We start from the raw sequence: 22,162 nt of genomic DNA, 5'->3' as shown, positions 1-22,162 counted from the left end.
TCTCAGCTCTGCTTGCTGGAGGCAGGCGAGTCCTGGCGAGGCTTCCTCGGCCCTTGCATTCCTGTGATTCCTGTGGCTCTGGCTTCTTGTGGATCTTTAAAGGGCAGCTGCTGAGTTTGCAACCGTGTTCACAAGTTGGGGACAACTTGGGAAAGGGGTTAAATGCAGACTTTGTAAGAAGAGCTCTCCATGTCCCATAGACCCAAGATGGAAGCATCTGAGTGGGTCTCCTGGTGGGAGCCCTGCCTGTGCCAGGGGAGCCATGGCTGTCCAGCCAGGCTGCGATCTGTGCCACCGCCCTGTGTACTGCCAGCAGGAGTCTCAGTTACTACTATTAGCTTTTGCATTTTTTTTAATAAAAAGTTGACATCAGTCTGTTTCTGGTCATATGAATATCTACACATTAGACTCAGTTTTGTCTTTTAGTTCACAAAGCCTAAAATACATTCCATTTGGCCCCTGAAAAAAATGTTTGCAGATCTGTGGACCACCGTGGCAGGCTCGTCATGACTGAGGAGAAGGCAGCTGTGCTCAGGGCAGAGCATGCACAGATGTGCTCAGCAGCCTGCTTACACCTTCCTGACCATGCAGCCCTTGTGGCAGGGGCACTGTGCCTCCTCCGCACCCCCTGCAGTTGCTGGTGGCAGCAGTGATGGATCTTTGCACAGGCTGTTCCTTCTCTCTTCGGTGGTCCAGCCCTGAAAGGCACTCGCGTGTCTGTCCCTGTCCTCAGTTTGGTCTGTGTGAGCAAGTGTGGATGACCAGTATGGCCATCCTTCCTGTTTGCTTTCCTTCCCCAGCAACCTTGCCAGAGCCTTGCTGTCTCAGCAGTCTTCTCAGAGGATTAATGTTGGGCAGTGTTCTCCGTTTTTGTATTTCTGCTCTGTTAACTGCTGGTCTTATTTCTTTGTCATGTATTTTGGCTCTTGTTTGTTCTCCCCACACTTCTTGAGCAGCTCATTAACACCCATCCTTTGCTTGTCTAATAATGGCTCTTGTAGTTGTATCGTTCCACCCAGTTGTCTGCAAAGCTGCTTGCCACCATCGTCCTATCCAGCCAGGACAGTGACTCCCTATAGAGCCCAGAGCCTGCCCTCAGAGGAGTCCATGTGTGTCACCCCTGGGTGGCTAGTTATGTTGGTGCCTCTCTACACATTTGTCATGGTGTGCGCCCACTCTGTTTTAGCTGCACTGACTTAACTTTATAATCACAAACTTTCTCATGAAGTTCACATATGTACAGAACACCAGTCACAGATATAGCTCATTTGCCTGTTCATAGTGGATTGCTCTCCAGAAGCCCCCCTTGGTCCTTCCCACATGTTATTCTCCAAGGTAACCACTGTCCTGATTTGTTATCCCAAATCCATCTTGTCTGATTTTGAGCTTCTTAATTGGAAACCATGTAGGTGAGCCCTTTTCACTTCTCCCTGGGGGCAAGGTCCTTGTACTGGATAGCTGTGTCCTCAGAGGAGCCTCATGCAGGTCTTATGCCTGGAGCTCACTCAGTATGTGTTCTGGCTGGACATGTAGTGCACACCTGTAATTCTAGTGACTTGGGAGGCTGAAACGGGGATCCCAAGTTTAAGGCCAGCTGAGGCAACTTAGTGAGACCCTCTCCCAAAATAAAATAAAAAGTTGGAGACATAGCTCAGGAGTAGAGCACTCCTGGGTTCAATCTCCAGTACCAGAAAAAAGAAAAAAAGGTATGGATTCTGCAAGCGATTGCTTTCTGCATCTGCGTGTGCCTGTCGCATGCTGTGGCTGAGCCAGCAGCGTCCTGACTCTCCATTTCTTTTTTCTCTTGTCTCCCTCTAGGTGACCGGGCTGCATACTGCAAGGCAGCCAATAAGCGGGTCATGGATGTGATCCACTCAGCCAGGACCCGCCAGCAGATGCTGCATGCTCAAACCTTCCATGGGGACTCCTTGCTGACACAGGAGGAGGCAGCAGCTGCTGGAGATCGGAGACCAGCACCCGATACCTGGATTTATCCACTGATACAGATGAAGCCCTTTGAGATCCAGATTGATGAGATTGTCACAGAGACCCTGCTGACTGAGGCTGAGCGAGGTGCTCGGGTCTACCTTACAACGGGCTACTTCAATCTGACCCAGGCCTACATGGACCTGGTCCTGGGCACACGGGCAGAGTACCAGATCCTGCTGGCCTCTCCAGAGGTGAATGGCTTCTTTGGAGCCAAGGGGGTGGCAGGTGCCATCCCTGCAGCCTATGTGCACATCGAGCGGCAGTTCTATAGAGAGGTGTGCAGCCTGGGGCAGCAGGAGCGGGTTCAGCTGCAGGAGTACTGGCGGAGGGGCTGGACGTTCCACGCCAAAGGTATGTGGTGGCTGGCCAGAGGACTACTCCAACACGGGGCAGCTCCTGGCAGTGGGGAGTGCCACACTCTTGGTACTGTGGCAGGGGCTGGGCTAGCTGGACTCTGCTGGCCCCCGTGGAGCACCAGCCATGCCTGTGGCACCCCATCTTTCTCTCGTGATGCTCACAATGCCCTCTCAGGCCCATTGTGGTTGCCCTGGGTCCTGGGGAGGAGAGTGCTAAAACACTCTTAAGTCAGTTTTTTTGCAGGGGCCGGGTCGGGGGAGTACTGGAGATTGAACCCAGGAGTACTTTACTGCTGAGCTCCATACCCAGCCTTTTTTATTTTTTATTTCGAGGCAGGGTTTCACTGAAGTTGCTTAGGGCTCCTTGAACTTTGAATTCTCCTGTCTCAGCCTCCTGAGTTGCTAGGATTACAGACGTGTGTCACTACGCCTGACTTCAAGCAAATTTTAGTTGTGTAAAATCTCTCCCTCTTACACACCAAAGACTTATAAATGGAAATAATTTTGGTGATTGCCATAAAAAATGTGGTGCATGTGATCTCTTCTCACACAGTGACTGGACGTGACTTAATCTTGTCTCCATGGTGCTTCTGCTTGTTGGCAGAGCAGAGGATCATCAGGGATCTTTGATTTGTCATGAACATTCTTTTTCTGTCTTTTCCTCACCATTTCATTTGTTCGTTTTTCCCTGCATGTCAATCTCCACCTTTTCCTCCCTGTAACTCAGAAAATGGAACCTATATTCTCAGCGTTTAGTCCTTATTGATGGACGTCCTCTGTACTTGAGATACAGGTAAAAAATGGATCATAGTCCAGATCACTTTTTTATTGTGGTCCCTCTCAGATATTCAGTAGAACAGCCCAGATGGGGACATATTCTTATGTGTACCTTTCTGAACTGTGGATGAAGTACATTTAAAACCTCAAGCTTGCTGGGCATGGTGGCACATACTGTAATCCCAGCAGCTCGGGAGGCTGAGGCAGGAGGATCATGAGTTCCAAGCCAGCCTCAGCAACTTAGCAGGGCCCTAAAGCAACTGATTGAGACCCTGAAAAATCATGAGAGTGGGTCTGGGGATGTTGCCTAGCAGTTAAGTGCCCCTGGGTTCAATCCCCATACCCAAAAAACCCTCAAGCTTATGGTACAGCCTTGTAATCCCAGCTGCTTGGAAGACTAAGGCAGGAGAATCACAAGTTTGAGGCTAATCTTGGCAACTTAGACTCTGTCTGAAAAAAAGAGGTGGGGAGGCAGGACGGGGGATGTAGCTCAGTTGTCCAGCGCGCATGAGGCCCTGGGTCCTATCATCAGCACTGAAAAAAACAAAAACAGAACAACAAACCCTTGTGCTTAGCAGTGGACTTGCCTTTTGACCACTGGGTGTCACGAGTGTGCCCACCTCTAGTCGAGCAGGTGTGCTGTACTGGAAGCTGGTCATGTGCCTTAAGAGGAATGGACAGGGCTGGGGATACAGCTCAGTGGATAGGGTGCTTACCTTGCAAACACAAGGCCCTGGGTTCCATCCCCAGCACCGCAAAAAAAAAAAAAAAAAAAAAAGAGAAATGGACAGTTAGGGCCTTGTGGCTGGGAATTCCATTCGTAGCTTTTCTGGCTTCTCCTTGGGCAGCCCCGAGGCCTCTTTTGCTCATCCCAGCCGTTCTGCCCATCCTTAGTCTTTTAGAAGAGCTGAGTGAGGGGAGGAAGGTGCTGTTGCCTTGACCTCTTCTTGGGTGCCATCCAGGCTGCAAGCCACCGTAGGCATATGCCTGTGTTGTTGAGGACATCTTTAAATCCCTAGGTTAACCTTTTTTTAATCCCCTAAAACTAGTGTTTGCAGTGTGGATACATTTTAAGAAGTACTGACATCTAGGCCATCCTAGATCTGAGTCCAGCTCTCTGGGTGTTGAACCTAACCTGGTATTTAATTAATTAATTGATTAATTAATTAACTTTTTGCAGAGCTGGGGGTTGAACCTGGGGCCGTGCACATGCTAGGCAAGTGCTTACCTCCTAGCTGCAGCCCTGTCCCTTAACTTGGTGTATTTACTCCCACCCCTAGGAGATTTTGCTGCCCAACCTTAGAAAACATGGTGAGGCTCCCGACTTGTCCGCACTGGCCCCACTGTGTTTTGAGGCCCCACGCCTGCCTAGGCAAGTGGCATTGCTTCCTGTGGGAAGTGAGTGCCCCATTGTACTGTCGGGCTCATCCTAGCATGTCATGGACGCAACTAGGCTGGCGGTCAGGTGTCTCAGGGGGGGTAGGGCTGGCAGGGAGGTGTGTGGAAAGTATTTTCAGGTTGACCTTGTTCCTTCTGGGACTCGCAACAGTGGCCAGGGGTGGGGTGTCAAAGGAGGAGCTGAGCAGCTGTGGGAAGCTTTGAGCTTCGAAGAGGTAGCACAGTGCAGACCCAAGCCCAGGCTGAGTAGAGGCACAGCTGTGCAGCGCCCTCCTCAGCTGCACTCGGCTCGCCTGCAGGCCTGGCAGTCCTGCCTCTGCTACATGTCTCTTCCCTGGAGCTGCACTGATAAGCATGTGGTGACTCCCCAGTTACCTTTGAAGCAGAAACACCCAACTGGCTTTTCCAGTGTGCCTCGCCTTTTCCCGGACTGCGTGCTCCTGTTGCTCCCTCCCTCCTGCCCTGATATGGGTGGGGCTCTGCTCTCTGGGAGCACCGGGTTAATGGGGAGGCATGGAGATCCCAGGGCACCTGGGAGTGTGTGTGGCAAGGGGAGGTGGGGCTGGGGGCAGATGGTGCATGGAGGAGGTTCTTGTGAACAGAGCATCCTTTAACCAGGAGCCAGAGGTCACTCCATGCTGAAGTGCAAGGCCAGAGTCCATCCTTACTTGGTGGCTATGATCTGTAACTAATGGGTTCTTAAGTCAGCCTTTTCAGGCTCACCTGTTAATGTTCGTTTCCCTAAAGCAGCCTGTGTCAGAGGGTGGGCGGGCAGCCCATATTTTGTGGGTTGTGGATTTGGATTGCTAGTGTAGTGGACCATTTCCTGCAAGGTCCTTGCTGTGGGCCTGTGTGAGCCCCAGAACGTTTTTGATCACTGTGCAACCAATATGACAATTCCCTCACCCATTTTCCTGTGGGACAGGCCTGGTCTGGTCTGGTCTTTTCTTGCTCCCAGAAGCCTTGGAGAGTGAGCTGGATCCCTAGATTCCAGACAACCGCCCCCTCCCCCCTCCATGCAGCATCCCCGTTTGTCAGCACAGCATTTCCCTGGGAGTCAGACAGCAGGAGACGTTGAGGACTGTGTTGGACTGCTGACAGCCTTGTGAGGGTGGCTTGTAGGGAAGGTGGGTTTGGTCCCTGCCCTGGGGAAGCCTGAAGGCAAGGCTGGGAGAGGCAGCCTTCTGTGGGAAATGACCACACCAGTTAAATGGGTGCCAGTGGGTTTTAGTGCAGCTTGATGGCAGGAAATCCAAAGGTCTTTAGTATTTTGTGTTATCAGATGTTGCTGGGAATACGCAGCAGTTGCTTAGATGCCTTGTTGGAAAGATCCTTGTGTGATGACTAGTGGTGAAAGCGGTATTTATTCTGTTTCCCAGCCCGACCAGAGGTCGACCTCACTTGCGTACTATGCTCATTTCTTCTTACTTATTTACATTTCTTCTTACTTATTTAATTTTTTTAGTACTGAAGATTGAACCCAGGACCTAATATATGCTAGGCAAGCATTCTACCACTGAGCTACATCCCTAGCCATTTTTATGTCTTATTTTGAGACAGGGTCTTCCTAAGTTACTGAGACTGACCTTGAAGTTGTGATCCTGCCTCAGTCACCCGAGCCACTGGGATCACGGGCATGTACCACTGTGCCCAGGAGCATACTTTGCTGATTACTTAATAGACTTTAGTTTGTGTGGCATATTTCAGTAAAGTAACCAGAGGTGCCTTCAATTTAGAGTCATGCCTAGAGACTTCTTTTGCAGTATGGATGGTCTGTTTAGTTTGTTTCACTTTTTGCAAAGGCCACCTCTTCAGAAGATCTGGTGTCTGTGTACTTTAGTGTGGAGGTTACCACATGTGGTTCTTGGTTCAGTTTTACTCTTGGTAGACACTGAAGGACTGGTTCAGTTTTCTTTCTGTCAAATGGGGTGATGGTACTGGATTATCAGAGGAGCAGGGCTGCAGAATGCACATTGAATTTCTAGAATGCCTAGGGGCACACAGCCAGGAGGGGTGCCCCAGGGATCTTGAGTCTGATGCTGTGTTGACATTGAGTGCCCCGTGATAGGAGCAGCTCTGTTAGCTCAGAGCAGAGGAATGACAGTTGGGCAAAAGTCTTGTGTCTCTGGGTGTGGGGTCTCTGGCTTTGTACCTGTACACATGCTCCTCAACTTAAATGGGGGTGTGTTCTGATAAGTCCATTTTAAGTTGAAGATAACGTGAGTTGAAAAATAATGCAAGGGTAAATACTGTGAGTTGAAAATGCACTTGATCCACCTGACCTGCTGACTGTCCCAGCTTAGCCACAGGAACATGGTGGAGTGCCAGGGGTTCCCCATCACTTGTGTCTGCTGGGAGCTGCAGCTTGATGCTGCCACCCAGCATCACCAGAGAATTATACCTGTACCTCCTGTTGCTACCCTGGAAGGATCAAACTAAAAATTGGAGTTTCTCTGTGGTAGAGTAGTTGCCTGGCATGTGTGAGGCCCTGCGTTCCATTCCCAACACCACAAAACATGAAAAACAAAACAAATCAGAGTTTCTCTGGAATGCATCTTTTTTCCTGCCTTCATAAAGTCACTGCCTTGTTGGTGGAGTGATTGGAAGTTGGCCTTGTGTAGTTCTGGTGCTGCTCTCCCTGCTTCTGGGTGGTGAAGGACAGCTTGAAACCAGAGGCCTTTACCTGTGACTTTGGTCCCCAGAAACGGAGTCCTCAGGAGCTGCCCTTGGGATGCAGGCTGGGCAGGCTCCCATGCACGTCAGCAGCAGTCTGCTGGTTGCTCCTGTGCTCGTGGTTTGCCAGTTTCCTGTTGCTGGCCCTCATTCCTTGCCCTGCAGATGTGGCAGGACGAGGTTCTGGGAGCCAGGGTAGAGTCTGTGCAGGGGCAACTTAGATGCTGCAGCAGACTCATCTGATTGGACGCTGGGCCCACCAGCCCCAGCCTGGTCCCCGTGAGCACTGGGGTGGGGAGGAGCAGCCCAGCTGTCTGCCCTGGTAAGCCTGTAAGTGTAGGGTGTCACATGCTGGCAAACTCACCGTGAGGGCTGCGACAGGCCGCAGCTTTAGCAGAGGCTGAGTGTGAGCTACGTCAAGCTGTGTTCCAGCCTGTCAGCTTCCTGCCCATGGAGGGTAAGTTCAGGGCAGCACTCATGCTGTTGTCTGGCTCCTTGCTGAGAGCACAATACATCAACCATGTCCCAGCCCTGTCCTGAGAGCCAGCAGCTCTTTCACACAGGGACGCCATGCCCACGCTGTGCACCCAGTGGTGCAGTGTCCATGTGCGGGCTAGCCCTGGGCTTGCATTTTAGGGGGAGGATCAGAAAGTGAGTTCACTGAGTTCAGCTCAGTGACTTCATTTGTTCTGGATTCAGTACTCTACACTAACAACACCACATGTGTGGCCAGGGTGGAGCAGGCCCATTGGATTGAGAGATTGCTGGCTCTTGCTGACAGCGGAATCTGTTAATGATTGTGAGAATGTCACTATTTTTATTGTCTTCCTGATAGACTGATTGGCTCGGTGCCCAAAGGTGAACTGATGGTGAGAGCCAGAGAGCCAGGCAGCTCCACCCTTGCTCCTGGGCCACAGTGGGAAGGCTCTCACCTGGAACCCTGCAGGGGTGCTCTGGGCTTGGGGGCTATGCTGGTGCATACTGTCACCGTAGGCTGAAACACCCTAGCTGTGGGGTCTCTCAGAGCTGTTCTGACATCAGACCTGGCAGGTGCTTCTCCCTGGAGTGGAGGCCAGGGTGTCTTTTGCCTCCTTGTTTTTACAGGAGCCTAACCTCTCTGAAATCAATTGCAGAACACTGTAGGGTCCAGCAGGAGGGGCTGCATGCACGTGCTTCCTCAGAGATGCCCCAACTTAAAGTATCCTCGAGCTCCTGCTTTTGAACTTCACTTAATCTAATCTTCCTATGTTGGAAGATCATTGTTACTCATTTTATTCAATCAGATATTTATCGAGGTCCTACCAAGTGTCGCACATCATTCAAGGCAGTGGGAATAGCTCCCTGGGCCAAGAGGAACTCTCCCCTCCTGGGACTTCAGTCTAATAGGAAGCAGATAGCGAGCAGAGGAATTTGTACAAGTGTGCACCAGGTGAAAAAGAGCAAGGTAGGAGAAGGGATCCAGGCTGCCAGGCTTAGGAGACAGGCAGGGCCTCTCTGAGGAGCTGACATGTGGCAGAGCCTAGGTGAAGAGAGCAGGTGGCCCAGGCAGGGGGCAGACAGTAAAACCCTATGGGCCTCGTAGGCTTGCAGAACTGCATGGCTTGGGAGTGGGGCCTGTGCCATCTTGCAGGACCCATCAGAGAATGCTGGGAAGCCTCTACAGGGGACTGCAAAGCACTATGAACTGGTTCATGCTTCACATGGACAAGGTGACTGTTGAGAAGGGCAGAGGCTGGTGTCAGTTTCTGAGGAGGAGGCCCAGAGCTGGAGGCAGCAGGGGTCTTTGGACTTGAGTCCAGGTCTGTTCTCTTGTGACTTTCCACCCATGTGCTCTGTGGTGGGCTCCAGGCTTGGTAACGGCTGCCTTGGCCTCCCCTGCCCCCTGGGACCCAGGTCTGCAGTACTCCTCTGCTCTGTGAACAGCCTGCACCTGGTCCGCTCCTGAAATCACTTTCTCCACAGCATGGTGCTTCCCCGCTCTTCCTGCTGCAGTTCCTGCTGGTTCCTGGAATGGTAGAGATGTTGGGCTCAAAGGTCAGGCCCTGGGGTGAGGAGCTGGGGCTTGATAACAGTTTATGGCCCTGCACCGGAAGCATGTTTCCCGACAGCAAGTCCCTGCCGTCTGACCCCGTGCACGACAGCCAGCATCCTGAGCTGTGCGGGCCTGACAGGAGCAAGGGAGATGAAACTGCACTTCAGGGGTTTTCTTGAGCCCCACCTGTTGGAAATTTCACGGCCGTCCTCAGGGTGCAGTCCAGGGGTGAAAACCCTTGACTTGCCTGCCTGGAAGAGTTCAGATGGATGAAGACTTTTCCCGTCAGGGCTTCCTGGGGCATGGTGCCCGGTGCCACCTCTGATGCGTGGGCAGCGTCCCTCCTGGGCAGTGCTTTCCACACCATCTCAGTGTATCTCACCAGCAGGGCCTGGTTGTCTTGCCATTTGCTCTTTCTTTTCTTTCATAGCACTGGGGATGGAACCCAGGGCTCACACCTGATAGGCAAGCGCTCTACCACTGAGCTGCACCCCAGCCCTTTATTTTTTCATTTGAGACAGGGTCTCACTAAGTTGCTGAGACTGGCCTTGATCTTGGACCTTCTGCCTCAGCCTCCTGAGTCTCTGGGATTGCAGGTGTCCCAGTGTTTTCAAGAGGCTGCTGTCGTCATGAGAAAAGCAGGGACCAGCAGTGGCAGGTGGCAGAAATCTGTTGTCTTTGGTCTGAGTCTGCTGGAATTCCTACCCCGTGCCTCATCTCTCCCAGCTCCATACTCTGGGAAAAGTTGGGCCTGGGGTGAGGCAGAGCCTAGTGGCTGTGCACATGAAGAGCGGTCAGTGCAGAAGAGCAGCCTTGCCTTGGACTCCTGGTACGGTGAGCAATCCAGAACAGAGCTGCCAGAGCCAGGCAGAGGGCACAGCCTTCCCCGCCTGTGGCCTCTTGAATTGTCTGCACAGCCAGAGGCCCTATTGATGAAGAGGGTAGAGGGCAAGCAAGTAGCTTTGATGTGGCCTTCTGTAGAGGAGGGGACGAGCCCATTACAGGAACAGGCAGCAGAGCCTCGTCACCTCTTACCCAAGACATTCTTGGAAGTGCTCCTGCTCTGAGTGAGAATTAGGAAATGGTCTTCTATTTTGGGAATGTGGTGTGCATTGCAGACTGCCAGCTCGCTGTGGTCATGCAGGTCTGTGGGCCTTTGAGAGCGTCGTGTTGCTGAAGGAGACATGGTGGGAAGTTGGTCCTGTGCAGTTGCCCACAGGGGCCTGTGAGCACGTGGTGACACACTGGGTCTGGTTTTCTGGTGTGAGTGAGGGTGCCGTGAGAAGGCCACGCTGGATCCATGCTCGTTGGAGGAGGAGGTCTTGAGCAGCATTGTTCTTAGGAGGTAGGTAGAATGTCTTGGGTAAGGTTTGGGGAATCTTCTGCTAGGAGTTTTTTGGGCAGCTGAGCTGTGAAAGCAAGTCCTGGGACTTTGGAGGTTATGCAGGACAGGAGACCTGCCTGGTTGTCTTGGACGACAGTTTAGGATTCTGAGAGAACCCATGATCTTTCAGAAGTGTCCCCAGGGTATGGTGGTATGGTCAGACATGCAGCTGTCCCATCACACAGTCTTCCTGCTGAGCCTTGATTGATCTCCTAGCAAAAAAGGGGAACCAGTGTTTCTCTGAGAGAGACGGAAACTTGCAAGGCCCTCAGGTCCTCTCCTTCATTGGCCTCAGATGGCCTTTGCCTAGTGCAGTCGGAAGGGAAGTCCCTGGGCCCCTCTGAGAGCAGAGGTCTGGCTCTGGAGCCCTTTTGGGCTTCACAACTTTTTGGTGTGTAAACAGCTTGGTGTGTTAGTAGGGAGACTTGTGTGTCCCGAGGTTAGGGTTAGGGTTAGGGTCCCGAGGTAGGAAGGGTGGCAGCTTGTCCTCAGGCAGGTCTGTTCTTACCCAGTACCTGTATCTTCCCCACCAGCCTGCTGGCCCAGGCAGAGGGTCACTGTTCCCTGCCTGCTGCTTCCCTGGCCTCCCCTTGCTCCCAGGAGCTCCGGGGCTGGGACAACAGCTGCTGCCTGTGTGGGCCTGAGCTTCACCGGCAACTTGTGGCAGAGGCAGTTCAGTGCTGGGATCGAAGCCCTGCCCTCTCTGGGGCACAGTTGTAGGTGGGTTGTGAGAGCAGACCTTGAGGCCAGCCTCACCAGTTCCCTCGAGGAACCCAGCTGCTCATCCTGCAGGGGACCCAGGCCGCAGCAGAGTGGTGAGGTGTGCAGAGCAGTGCTGGTTGGGGTGTCTGTTGCGCCTCAGCATGGGGCATGGGGGTGGAGCCACCTGTCCACCTGCGTGCCTGGCCAGCTGCTTTTCTCTTAGGTTGACACAGTCGTGGTGTGGACATTGGCAGATTCTGCGCTCATTTCCTGTCTGCCCATTTCCTTTTCCCTGCAGGCCTCTGGCTGTACCTGGCAGGGAGCAGCCTGCCCTGTCTCACGCTGATTGGCTCTCCTAATTTTGGGTACAGGTCAGTTCACCGGGACCTGGAGGCCCAGATCGCCATCGTGACAGAGAGCCGAGCCCTGCAGCAGCAGCTCCACCAGGTTGGTTGACGTGGTGGGATTCCCAGGTGTGCAGGGTGCAGCTGGTACTCAGCCTGGCCCCGTGTCACTGGGCTGCCCTAAGAGTTGTCCCCTGACATTGTCTGCTGAGACAGTGAGACCAAGGCTGAGAAAGACTATGGGTTTCCCCAAGTCTGCAGTGATGTGGTAGCGAGGCCTGAGAGACCTGCCTTAGAGCCAGGCCCTTGATCTTGCAGCTGTGGAACTGTGTGGACCTGTCTTGGGGTCTTCTCCTACGCTGTGCAGAGGGTCTACCTCTTCTAAAAACAAGGGCGTCTCTTAAAGGGCCAGCAATGGATTTGGCCCTCCCTAGATGGTAGCAGTGTTTTCTTTTCTATTTAAGTAGACAAGAAAGTCACCAAGAATTCATTTGTGTTTTTACATAGATCTCGGTGTTTGGTTACCTACAGCAGTGTCGATGGGCTTTTGAAATGGAAGCACAGGTCCCATTTGGGTGAGGCCTCGACAGTGTTTTGGGCTCTTGAGGGTGTGGCCCTTATAGTAACACCTTGCCATGGGAAGCGTTAGCTTCTCCTCCTGAGTCACTAGAGTGCAGAAATGCCGCTGCAGGCCAGGCTTCAGAAACATCCTCTGACCTTGCGCAGCTCTTATTCCAACCTTGGGGAAGGGCTGCTGAGCTCTTGGACGAGGAGGAGCCACCCCCTGCAGTCTCCTGTCAGTGGTAGAGCAGGCCTGGGTGGCCACTGGGACGCTGGATTTATCCAGCAGGTTTCCTCCCCAAAGCTGAGAGATTCCAGTAAGGGGGCAACTGCCGGCCTCAGAGCTCAGCTCGTAGGAAAGTCAGATCACTGCTTCCACCCAGTCCTGGACTCCGGCCTCTAGTGCAGAGAGAAGTGTGTGCCCAACTGGAGAGTTGTTGGTGATTTTGGCCTGGGGAGGGGACGAGTTCTATGGGGAGCCTGGGTTTACTTGAGAAGTAAGTGCCCAGGCCTATGCCCAGGGTCTTGGTACTGACTCTTCCCCACTTCCTGAGTCAGGGAACTCAACCCACATCCTGGATCTTGAGAAAAGCTGGGCTGGTTGTGGTTGGGAGCTGCTTTCTCAAATAACATATTTGGGATATTTTCTTCCCAAACCTGCATCCCAGGGGCTTTGGATTGTGGGAGGGTGGTAGAGAGATTGATTTCTGTGCCTGTGAATTGCAAAAATGCATTTCTAGATTGTTCTGCCTGTCTTCCTCTGTGCCAGGATTACAGTGCGTGGTCCCCGAGCACCAAATGCTGCTGGGGCTGTGCAGCCCCACACCAAAAAGTCCCTGCAGTTCCAGCAGCCTTGGGGCTCTGCTCTCAGCAGCTGTTGCTAGAGTTCTCCTGGGACACAGGGAAGGGCCCTGGCCATGTCACGTGGAGCTCTGGGAATGGGGAGATGTCTTTATAAGAATCCAAAGTCCCTCCCTTCACTTAGTGCATGCAATAAAAATGGAAAGCTTCCTGGCTTTGTTCAGAGAACAGTTTTCCACTTGTGACCCAACAAATACTCCCTCGAAAAGCATTGTGACCCTGGCCAGCTGACTTCCTTCTGCATCCCTGTTGTGGAGTCTGAGGACACGGAATCGTTTCTGGTAATCTCATTGCAACCTTGGCCGGGTGTTCACTGGAGAACACAGAGCTGCGCTGCGTTTGTGGGAACTCATGCAGAACAGCCCCCAAGCCCAGTGCTGGCTTTTCAGGCAGGCACCTCCTGCCAGGGATTTGGAGCTCGGCAGCAGCAGTTGGGAGGCCAGAGAATTAGGCCCCCTGTCTGTGACACCTGGACCTGGGTAGAACGGGCTGCGGGTCTCTGTGTGTGTGTGGATGTGGCTCCAGGGCGTGCTTCATGACAGCAGAGAGGGTGCAGGAGAAAGCGCGGCCACTGACATCGAAGACGTGGTCTTCCCTCACACGGTGTCCCTCTTGTGTGACCCTGCAGTTGTGGGGTGTGAACACAGGCATGACCCAGAACTTGTCGATAAGACACAGACTTGAGTGCAGTGGGGTTTGGTCCCCAGCTGCTGCCTGGCCATGAGGCTTGGTTAGGAGAGGACATGCCCTGCGGACACGTGACTGAAGGAAGCGGCATTCTCCTGGAGATCCTGCACACACTCGGAGGCAAAGCCTGTGCACCTGTTCCAGACGTGACAGTAGTAAACATTTTGTTGTAAAAATTAAAAGAAACTAGCCTTTGGTCAGAACTCATTTTGCTTGTTCCCTTTTATTCTGTGTACATGTGGAGAGGCATGACTTTAAAAAAGGAATTAGGATTACTGCTGGCCCTCCATACCCCTCGGTTCTGAATTCAGGGATTCAACCACCCATGGATCAAAATGGTTGGAAAACCATTCCAATTGTACTGAATATGTGCAAATATTCCCCTGAAACAATACAGTATGACAGCTATTTATGTGACCTTTTCCTTGTCTAAGATGTCACAGGTAAGGTGGAATTCAGAAGTCCCCCGGGGACATGCCCACATGGACGCTGTGCATTCGGTGTCAGGGACTTGGGCACGCTCAGGGCTTGGTGTTTGTGGGGTCCTGGAGCCTATCCCCCGGGAGTGCCAGGTGTGTATTCCACGTCCAGCTGCTTCTGCCAGGTGCTGTGCATTCTGCCCTACTGTTAAGCATCCTGTGATGCGGCTGCCTCGTGGTGAAGGCTGTCTCTCCACGTGGGTGTCTTGCTAAGGTGCTTTTGGACGTGTCAGTGGTTTCCAGTTTCCCATCACAGTGCCATTGTGATAAGTGTCTGTGTGCAGACACCCTCGTGCTCAGTTCTGGGTGCACAGCTGCTGTCTTGGGAGAAGCCTGCAAGCGGAGCTTTTGAGGCTTTTGATACCTGTCGCTGGATGGCCTTGGAGAGAGATGCCTCTGTGCCCCTTTCCACAGCAGTTTACGTCAGCCAGGGCAACGACATCACACATGACTTTACCAGTTTGCTGGAAGGAAACTGTCTTATTTAAAAGATGTTTTTCTTTGTGGTGCTGGAATTGAAGGAGAGTCCTCTGTGCCACGTGCTGGGCCAGGCTCTGTCCTTGCGCTGCACCCTGCTGGCCCCCCACGGCGGCGCACACTCCGTGTATCTCACTCTAATTAGGATCCCAGTCGTGGTGTACACGACTTCGAGTTGGTGAGCTTTGACAGCACTTTTTCCACCAGGCATGTTTCCTCAGCTCTAAGTGGGAGAAGCGTAGACACCCATGTGTCCCCAGCACCGCCCCTCATAGCTCCTCTGAGCAAGTGGCAGCCTTGCCGTGCCACCGGACACCCCGCACCTCTGGCCTGACGTGGGAAGTCAGTGTTTTCTAGGCTGGTCTGAGGGCCATGTTACCTGGTGCTGGAGGGACTCTAACTACTCCTGTCTGTTTTTCTTCCTCAGGAGCAAGAGCAGCTCTACCTGCGGTCAGGTGTGGTGTCCTCTGCCACCTTTGAGCAGCCAAGTCGGCAGGTGAAGCTGTGGGTGAAGATGGTGACTCCACTGATCAAGAACTTCTTCTGAGGACACCAGGTGCTGTCTCCTGCACCGCCTCTCAGCTAGTTTTGCAGAGGGTGGTCCAACTAGCAGAGACCCTCCTGAAGGAACCCTGAGGGCTCTTTCACCCCTTCCTGACTTAAGCACGCGGAGGCTACTGTAGGGTTTGGGTAGCTGTCATCAGAGTTTCTGAAGACTGGGGCTAAATTAGGCAGCTGATTCACCTCTTGTCAGGTGCCAGTCACACCAAATGATGGGGCCACTGTCAGCTGTGTGTGGTCGCTTCTGCTTGCCCTTGCCAGGGCCATGTGAGGCCTCGGGCGAGGGGCAGGCAGTTTGTCCTTCCCTCCTCTTGCTGAGCAGGACCCTGCAGGAGACAGCTGTGGGAGGAGGAGGAGGAAGCCCCTGAGAGTGGAGAGGGGCTCTGGCCTGCTGCTCTGGCCAGCTGCAGCTCGGGGCCAGGTGGTGGCTGAGCCAGACCTTGGGCTCTGCCTTGCCGTCCCCATGAACCTCTGGTGTGCAGTTAGGGAGCATGGCGTTCTGTCTCCGACCCGAAAGCCGCCTGCCGGGCCCCAACCACCCCTGCTGTCTTGCTGCCTGGAGGTCGGTAGAGAGGGGTGGCCACCATGAGATGGGATCTCTCTGCAGTGGCCCCCTGTGTCCCTGAGCACATTCTGGAGGGCCCCAGAGGGGGTGGGTATCCTGGGTCTTCTGCTCATTGGTGTGTTTGGGACTTCAGTTTGAGGGTAAGGGGGAGTGAGGAACCACCAGAATGGGGGGGTGGCATGTGCTTCTGTGTTGGCACCAACCATGTTTATAGTGTAGGGTTCCTTGGCTCTTGACAACCTCATTTTTTAAATTTTTTTGCATTTAAAACTGTAGTCTTTTGTTATTTTAATTAGTTGTGTGTGTGTGCACACATACACACGCGCGGGGAGGGGTACTGATGATTGAACCCAGGGACATTCTGTCATTTAGCTACATCCTAGCCCTTTATTTTTATTTTTCACGACACAGTGTTGCTAAGTTGCTGAGGCTGGTCTTGAACATGAACTTGAAATCCTCCTGCCTCAGCCTCCTGAGTTGCTGGGATTACAGGTGTGTGCCGCCTCTCCCAGCTCATTTTAATTTTTTATTTGACTCCACATAAGCACTACACCTTGTGATTGGTTGGTAATGTCAGCCCATATTCTTTGTTATCTGAAGCAGGGCATTTGGAAGCCACATGCCTGCATATTTACAGAAGTCTGCCCGCCCCCATTGTCTTGGGACCCAGTTTCAGAACTCGCCCAGCCTCAGTGTGTCGGGTGCTTGAACCTTACACAAAGCATGAGTCTTTTGTAGAGACCCCAAGCGTGGCAGCTCATCCTTTAGGGGAGCCAGACTGGAGTCCTTCCCTGTACCTTGTGCTTCTGGAAGCAGTTGCTTCTGCCTGCCTGCTGAGAGATGGCAGCCACCAGGGTCCCCTTTTATGGGTTCTGAAAGGTCGTGCCTGCTGGCCCCATCCCCGTGGGCTGGCTGTGTGCCGGGAGCAAGGATGCTGAGTGACTGTGCCACCCCCCACCCCGCCCGGCTTGCAGCGTATGGTTAAGGCTCTTTGTCCTTAGGCTGGTCACTAAATTGTCCCTGGGGACATTGAGTTGAGAGGAGCCACAGGAATGGCAGGGGCACTGGGTTTCTGTGTGGAGAGGCTTTCTTCACCAGCATGCGCATTCCTAGGGTTTCTGCAGGACCGCAGTAAACACCATCGCACCACAGCCTGGCTTGAGCATTCCTGTCCCCACTGCCCCCTTTGTCTCTGCTAATGACCTTCAGGGTGGCGGGCAGGTTCTTCTGCCCAGGAGCTCTCCCTAACTGTACTCAGCAACCAGGAGAGGCAGAGACCGGAGGCCCCTAGTTTCTCTTCCAAACAGTGCTTTCCTCCTCACTGTGTACAGCCCAAAGGTGAATCATCCCTTGGAATGTTTGGAGATAGTTTTGTCAACTGCCCACAATATGTACATGTGGAATAAATTACTGTTTTATTTTAGGCTCTAAAGGCAAAATTGGAAAAAGTTCACATTTTGCGGCTATTACCGGGGAATGGAGATGAGCTGCTGGTGGCAGGCCACTGGTGGCCTTTTCTCCTCCCGTTGAAGACTGGCCTGTCCCTGCGACCTGGTTATGATCAGCTGCAGTAACCCCTCCTGGCCAGCAGGGGCATGGGCGTTCTGCTTCCTTCCCTGTGCCCCAGGGGCTCGGATTCCCTCCTGATCTGAGGTGCTTTTCCTTTGCCCTCTGATCAGAACCTCTGGGCCTCAACCTCTGTTGAGTATGCACGGCTTCTTTGCCCGTGGTTTGGGTAGACATACTTGTAAAAAAGACCTTGCCAAACTTAAGACCGAGCTGAGGTTAGAGCGCCATTCCCAGGGTGTCTGCTAACGTCAAGCCTAGAAAGCTGTGTCTTGCCCCCTGGAACCCATCTTACCTGGGGCTTGTGGGCTCTGTGCCTGCTTCCCCTGGCTTCCAGACTTTTGGGTAGTTGTCTCCTCCTCTTGTCTGCACCCCGCTGCCCCAATCCGCCTGAGTGGCAGCCTGGTCACATTGCTGGAATGCCTTCCTTGGCGTGGCCACAGGGCCCGTTGGGCCTGGCTACCTCTCACTACTGTTGAAGTGATTCCGATGGCAGACAGCAGACTTCCTGCTAGCCTGGGGGCTCAACAGTTCCACCTGTAGCTGCCTGTTGACTGGGGCAGGTTCCCTTGGAGCAAGGAGGGGCTTGACAGCCATCTGCCTTTGTCTTCACTCACTCAGGACAGATAGTTGCTGGCAACTGAGCACAGGTGTATATGGGCAGTGTGGTTCTCCTGACAGGTCGAGGGGAGTTTTTAGGGTGTCATGTGAATGTCCAAAGCTCAGATAAGTTGAAGGACTGCTCGTAAGGAATAGGAACGTGACTTTGCTTATTCCAGGAGCACAGTTCACAATGGGGAGGCCTCACTGGGGCTTGGAATTGGGTGGAAGCTGCTGCTGAGCAGCCAAAATAGCCGTCTCCCAGCCTGGGCTGTACGGTTCACAGGGGTACCTCCGGACTCTGCACACCCTCCTGCTGGCCCTGCCTGATGGTGGGGGTGGGGATAGCAGACAGGAGAAAGTATAAATCTCCCCCGTGCCATGCTGTGGAAAAGGGAACCTGTGAACCACCAGGACACACAGGACACCACCTTACAGTTAAGGTAGTCCCCTGAGGTCCCCACTGTCTTGCCCCGTGGTTTCAGAAAGTGTGGGTGACTGAGGGGAAGCACCCTAGGCGGAAGCGGCCCCTGCATGGAATAGTTTCCTCTTCTAGACGCGGGGGCGGAAGGTGGGGAGTATCATTTGTCAAAGCCCTTTTGTCCTTGGAGAGGAGTGCGACCCTGGTCCCTCGAGTGGGGCTGCGCATGACGTCAGACCATACTGTGCTGCACCCTGACTCCATATGCTGCTTGCACCCTCTCTTCCCCAGGAGTCAGGATTTGGAGGTTTGGCTCCTGTGATACTTTCCCTGGGCTGCTGGAATGGGGGCCCTGCCCAGCTGTACCAGGCTCTGGCCAGCCTGAGGCGCCGAGCCCAGCTGGATGAGGACAGCCGAGTGACTGCGGTAGCTTTAATCTGCACCCCTCTTGTACACCAGCCTCCACCCTCCTGTTAGTCCAGGTGCGCTTGGTTACAAAGCACCTTGATTATGTAAGGGAAAAAACAACCATCAGTTCCCATAAAGAGCAGGTGACAGTTGCAAGGCCCGTCTCCGATGGTGGAGTCTGGTTGACTTGGTTCAGGTGGGGCCATGGGGCAGGACCAGCAGCCCGTCACACCTGCAGCAGCAGCGCCACGGCCGCCAGGATCCACTTGGCTGCCTTCTCTTTAGTCTTGAGGTTGAAGGTCCAGACGTAGGTGGGTCCACGGATGCGCGTTTTGTACACGGGGCACTCATAGATGTTCTTGGTCTCCATGCGGTCCACAGGGATGGCCTTGATGAAGATGACGGGCATGGCTGGCGTCAGCTCCTTCAGACGTGCTTCCGTGATGACTCCGGTCTGGGTGTCCCAGCGAGCTCCTGCAGGGACGGCATGGCCAAGGGTCAGGGCAGCCCTGACGTGGCCAGCAAGTCTTGTCTGCGTGCTGGCAGTGAGGGAGGGGCACACGGGGAGAGAGGCCCAGCCTCACACCCCACCCTTTGCGAGGAGGCCAGCGCCCTGAGACTCCTGAGGAGTTGAGGCCAGAGCCAGGGGCAGGGGGTGCAGGTGTCCGCAGAGCACGCTGTGGTGAAGGCGGCACGTCTGCCTGCCCTGTGCATCTCGCTCTGCGCTGAGGAACAGCTCCACACTAAGGCTCCTGGGTGCCATCTGTTGACACCTGGGGTGTGTCCAGAGCTTCGTCTGTCGGCTTTCTCACTCTGTAGCAAGAAGTCCTAACCCAGCTGAAGCACAGCGTTCCCTGACCGCTCCTGTTGGCGCCTGCCCCCTGCAAACGTGTGCAGTGTACGTGACTATATATGTGCATATGGAAATACTCTGCCTTGAACCAGACCGCGGCCATTTCTACTCATCATGTTCAATGATGTTCGTATTTTCTGTCTGGAATTCCAAAATAAACGTGGGGAACGGCTGCTGCTGTTTTTCTTGGATGCCGTGGGAACGGGGTGCCTCGGCCTCTGCCGGCCCTGCCTGATATCGGGTGGGGGCAGTTGTGGAGTGGCTGGGGTTTGGCCGAGGAGTGGCTGCTCTGCTCAGCATGTCTGAGTGAGTGGCCTGCCTCTTGGTGGCAGTGGGCTGAGGGGTCCAGTTCTAGCCGGTGCCTCCACCTCCCTTCCCCTTCTCTGGTTCCCAGCCGTGTGGATGGTGACACACGGGCTCTGAGACTGGGGGCCAGGCGGGCCTCCCGTCCCTGAACTCCCGCCTGGAGGTTGGCAGGGCCTGGACAGGAGCGCAGCAGAGGTGGGCTCCTGGCTGGGGGCCAGCCGATGTGCCCAGCAGCACGCGGCTCTGCAGGAGGCACACCGGCCCTGGCCCTGCGCCCGGCTGGAGGGCGAGTTCCTCGGGTCTGCACGGCCGTGGGCCGAGCACACAGCACTCTTGGCTTCGCCCCGGCTCGCCGGCTGGAATGGTCTGTGTCCCCCGGCCCTCTCAGTCCTCAGAACCCACCGACTCCAGTGGTCAGCGTGCTCCAGGCTGTGGGCCCGCGTGCCTGTCCTGACACCGCTCTCCCACCTGCCCCCTGCTGCACAGCCTGTCCTGCTGAGAGCTGGCTGTGTCTGGACAGCACTCCTCACCTTCCATGAAGAGCCCGTACACGTAGGCGCCCTCTCGCGGGGGGGCAGTCACGTCCTCCCGGTTTCTCTTGGTCACTTCCACTGACAAACACATCTTGTCGAGGGGCCACTCGTTCTTCCTGGCCATGGACTGCATGATGGCCGTGAGGAAGGACTGGGGGTTGAAGAACCCAGCCAGCCACACGGTGGTGGGCAGGGCAAAGTCCGTTGTCCAGGCCTCGAGCTCCTGCGCAGAAGCACAGGCCGGGGTGAGCAGGGGAGGCCAGGGCTTGCCCGCAGCTCCACAGAGGGCGCCCTCCCTTGCTGTCTGGCTCCATTTTAAATGAGGGGACAAGTGGGAAGGGCGGGTCAGGGAGGGAGTGGCCGACCTGGCCTCGTCACCAGGCTCACTGAGGCCTGAGCCCTTGGCGGCGCTCACTGGCAAGCGGGGCTGCCACACTGGCTTGGCCCTGGCTGGACTGCCTCCTTGAGAGGAGGCTCCTGCCTTGTCGGGGTGCCTGGGGATGGGCCAGGCCCTTCCACCTGCTCTGGCAGAGGCCTGGCCTCTGCTCCCGAGGCTCTGGGGCATGGTCCCCACGTCTGAGTTGGGCAGTGGCTCCGAGGAGCAGTGCTTACCCTGATGCGGAGCAGCAGATCTGAGTACCAGGCTGCCAGGCCCATCAGGGAGGGGTAGGCCCGGGCCACCCACGTGTCGGGCACAGTGTCGTAAAACAGAGCCGTGGACAGGTCTTCCATGTCAGTGGTGATGGTCAGTTCCCCCTGAGGGACATGGCTGGGTTCAGGGCAGTACGGGCCGTGCCGCTTGGCCTGGGGCAGACGTGGTCAGGCACACCTTTGCCCTGCCCACGAGGGTGGGAGGCACCCAGCCCGTGTGTTGTGAGCCGCCAGCCTGACTCTGGGGACCCTGGAGACCCCTGCACGGGGCCCTGGCCAGCGTCTCCTGCCAGGAGCAGGCAGGATGAGCTCCGTGGCTTCCAGAGCAGCTGGGACTCCAGAGCAGGGCAGGAGGGCAGCCGTGAGTGCGCTTGGTGCGCTGATCCCTGAGCCACCCGGGCTGTGACCTGACCGCACCTTCAGCCCGAGGTTCAACTCCTTCAGGGAACGACGCATTTCGTTGGTCAGTATGTTCATCCTTTCACATTCTTGAAAGGCGACTACCACGTAGGGCGTCTTCTCAGCTGCCTTTGCCATGATCTCGGCCATGTTGAACGTCTCCGGAATCTTCTCGAGGATCTCATCCAGCACGGCCTTCACCTGGAAGCCAGCCCCTAGTAAGCCCCCGGCACTGCCTTCAGCACAGCAGGGACCCTCGCCTGCTGCCTCAGGCCAGGGAGCCTCCCTGCCTTCAGAACCCAGGACCACATGTGGTGACCAGCGGGCGCTCTGGGTGCACCAACCCTGCTGGCACCATGCGGCTGCCCGCGTGCCTCAGGCCTCCCTGGCCTGCTGCCTCCACACCTGCTGGAATGTGCTGGTGGGAGTGGGGTCGCTTTGTCCCCACTGCACCCCTTGGAGTGGTCACGCCCACCACTGTCCATCAGGAGATCGCTAGTATCACGTGTAAGGTAGCTGGCTGGCCTGTGCTGGTGTGGCAGTGCGGGCCCTCGCGTGGCCCGAGGTGGCCCTGACAAG

At 54.8% G+C, this 22,162-nt stretch overlaps 2 protein-coding genes across 5 annotated transcripts in view; one reads left to right on the top strand and one right to left on the bottom strand.

Annotated features, from left to right (window-relative positions):
- Positions 1-19,866, top strand: part of Pgs1 (phosphatidylglycerophosphate synthase 1) — a 37,029-nt gene extending 17,163 nt beyond the window's left edge. For 2 of the 4 annotated variants that reach the window (XM_047542843.1, XM_047542845.1), the window contains 4 exons: positions 1,819-2,340; positions 11,610-11,758; positions 15,148-15,276; positions 19,223-19,866. In XM_047542843.1, the coding sequence (XP_047398799.1) occupies positions 1,819-2,340; positions 11,610-11,758; positions 15,148-15,267 (791 nt within the window). In that variant the 3' untranslated portion in view covers positions 15,268-15,276; positions 19,223-19,866. Of the gene's footprint in view, positions 1-1,818; positions 2,341-11,609; positions 11,759-15,147; positions 15,277-19,222 lie in introns of those variants that run through there. The other 2 variants (XR_007107581.1, XM_047542844.1) reach the window with 2 other exon arrangements.
- The window catches only part of Dnah17 (dynein axonemal heavy chain 17), a 113,712-nt gene continuing 108,708 nt past the window's right edge, over positions 17,159-22,162 (bottom strand). The window contains exons 78-81 of the mRNA XM_047542791.1: positions 21,602-21,784; positions 21,146-21,289; positions 20,531-20,756; positions 17,159-19,315 (exon numbers count right to left, since the gene is read on the bottom strand). Coding sequence (XP_047398747.1) covers positions 19,068-19,315; positions 20,531-20,756; positions 21,146-21,289; positions 21,602-21,784 — 801 coding nt within the window. The 3' untranslated portion in view covers positions 17,159-19,067. The remainder of the gene's footprint in view (positions 19,316-20,530; positions 20,757-21,145; positions 21,290-21,601; positions 21,785-22,162) is intronic.

Source organism: Sciurus carolinensis, chromosome 3 (assembly GCF_902686445.1).
Source record: "Sciurus carolinensis chromosome 3, mSciCar1.2, whole genome shotgun sequence".
Lineage (NCBI taxonomy): Eukaryota > Metazoa > Chordata > Mammalia > Rodentia > Sciuridae > Sciurus > Sciurus carolinensis.
The sequence above is the reverse complement of the archived record's forward strand: the minus strand, read 5'-3'. Positions and strand labels throughout refer to the sequence as shown.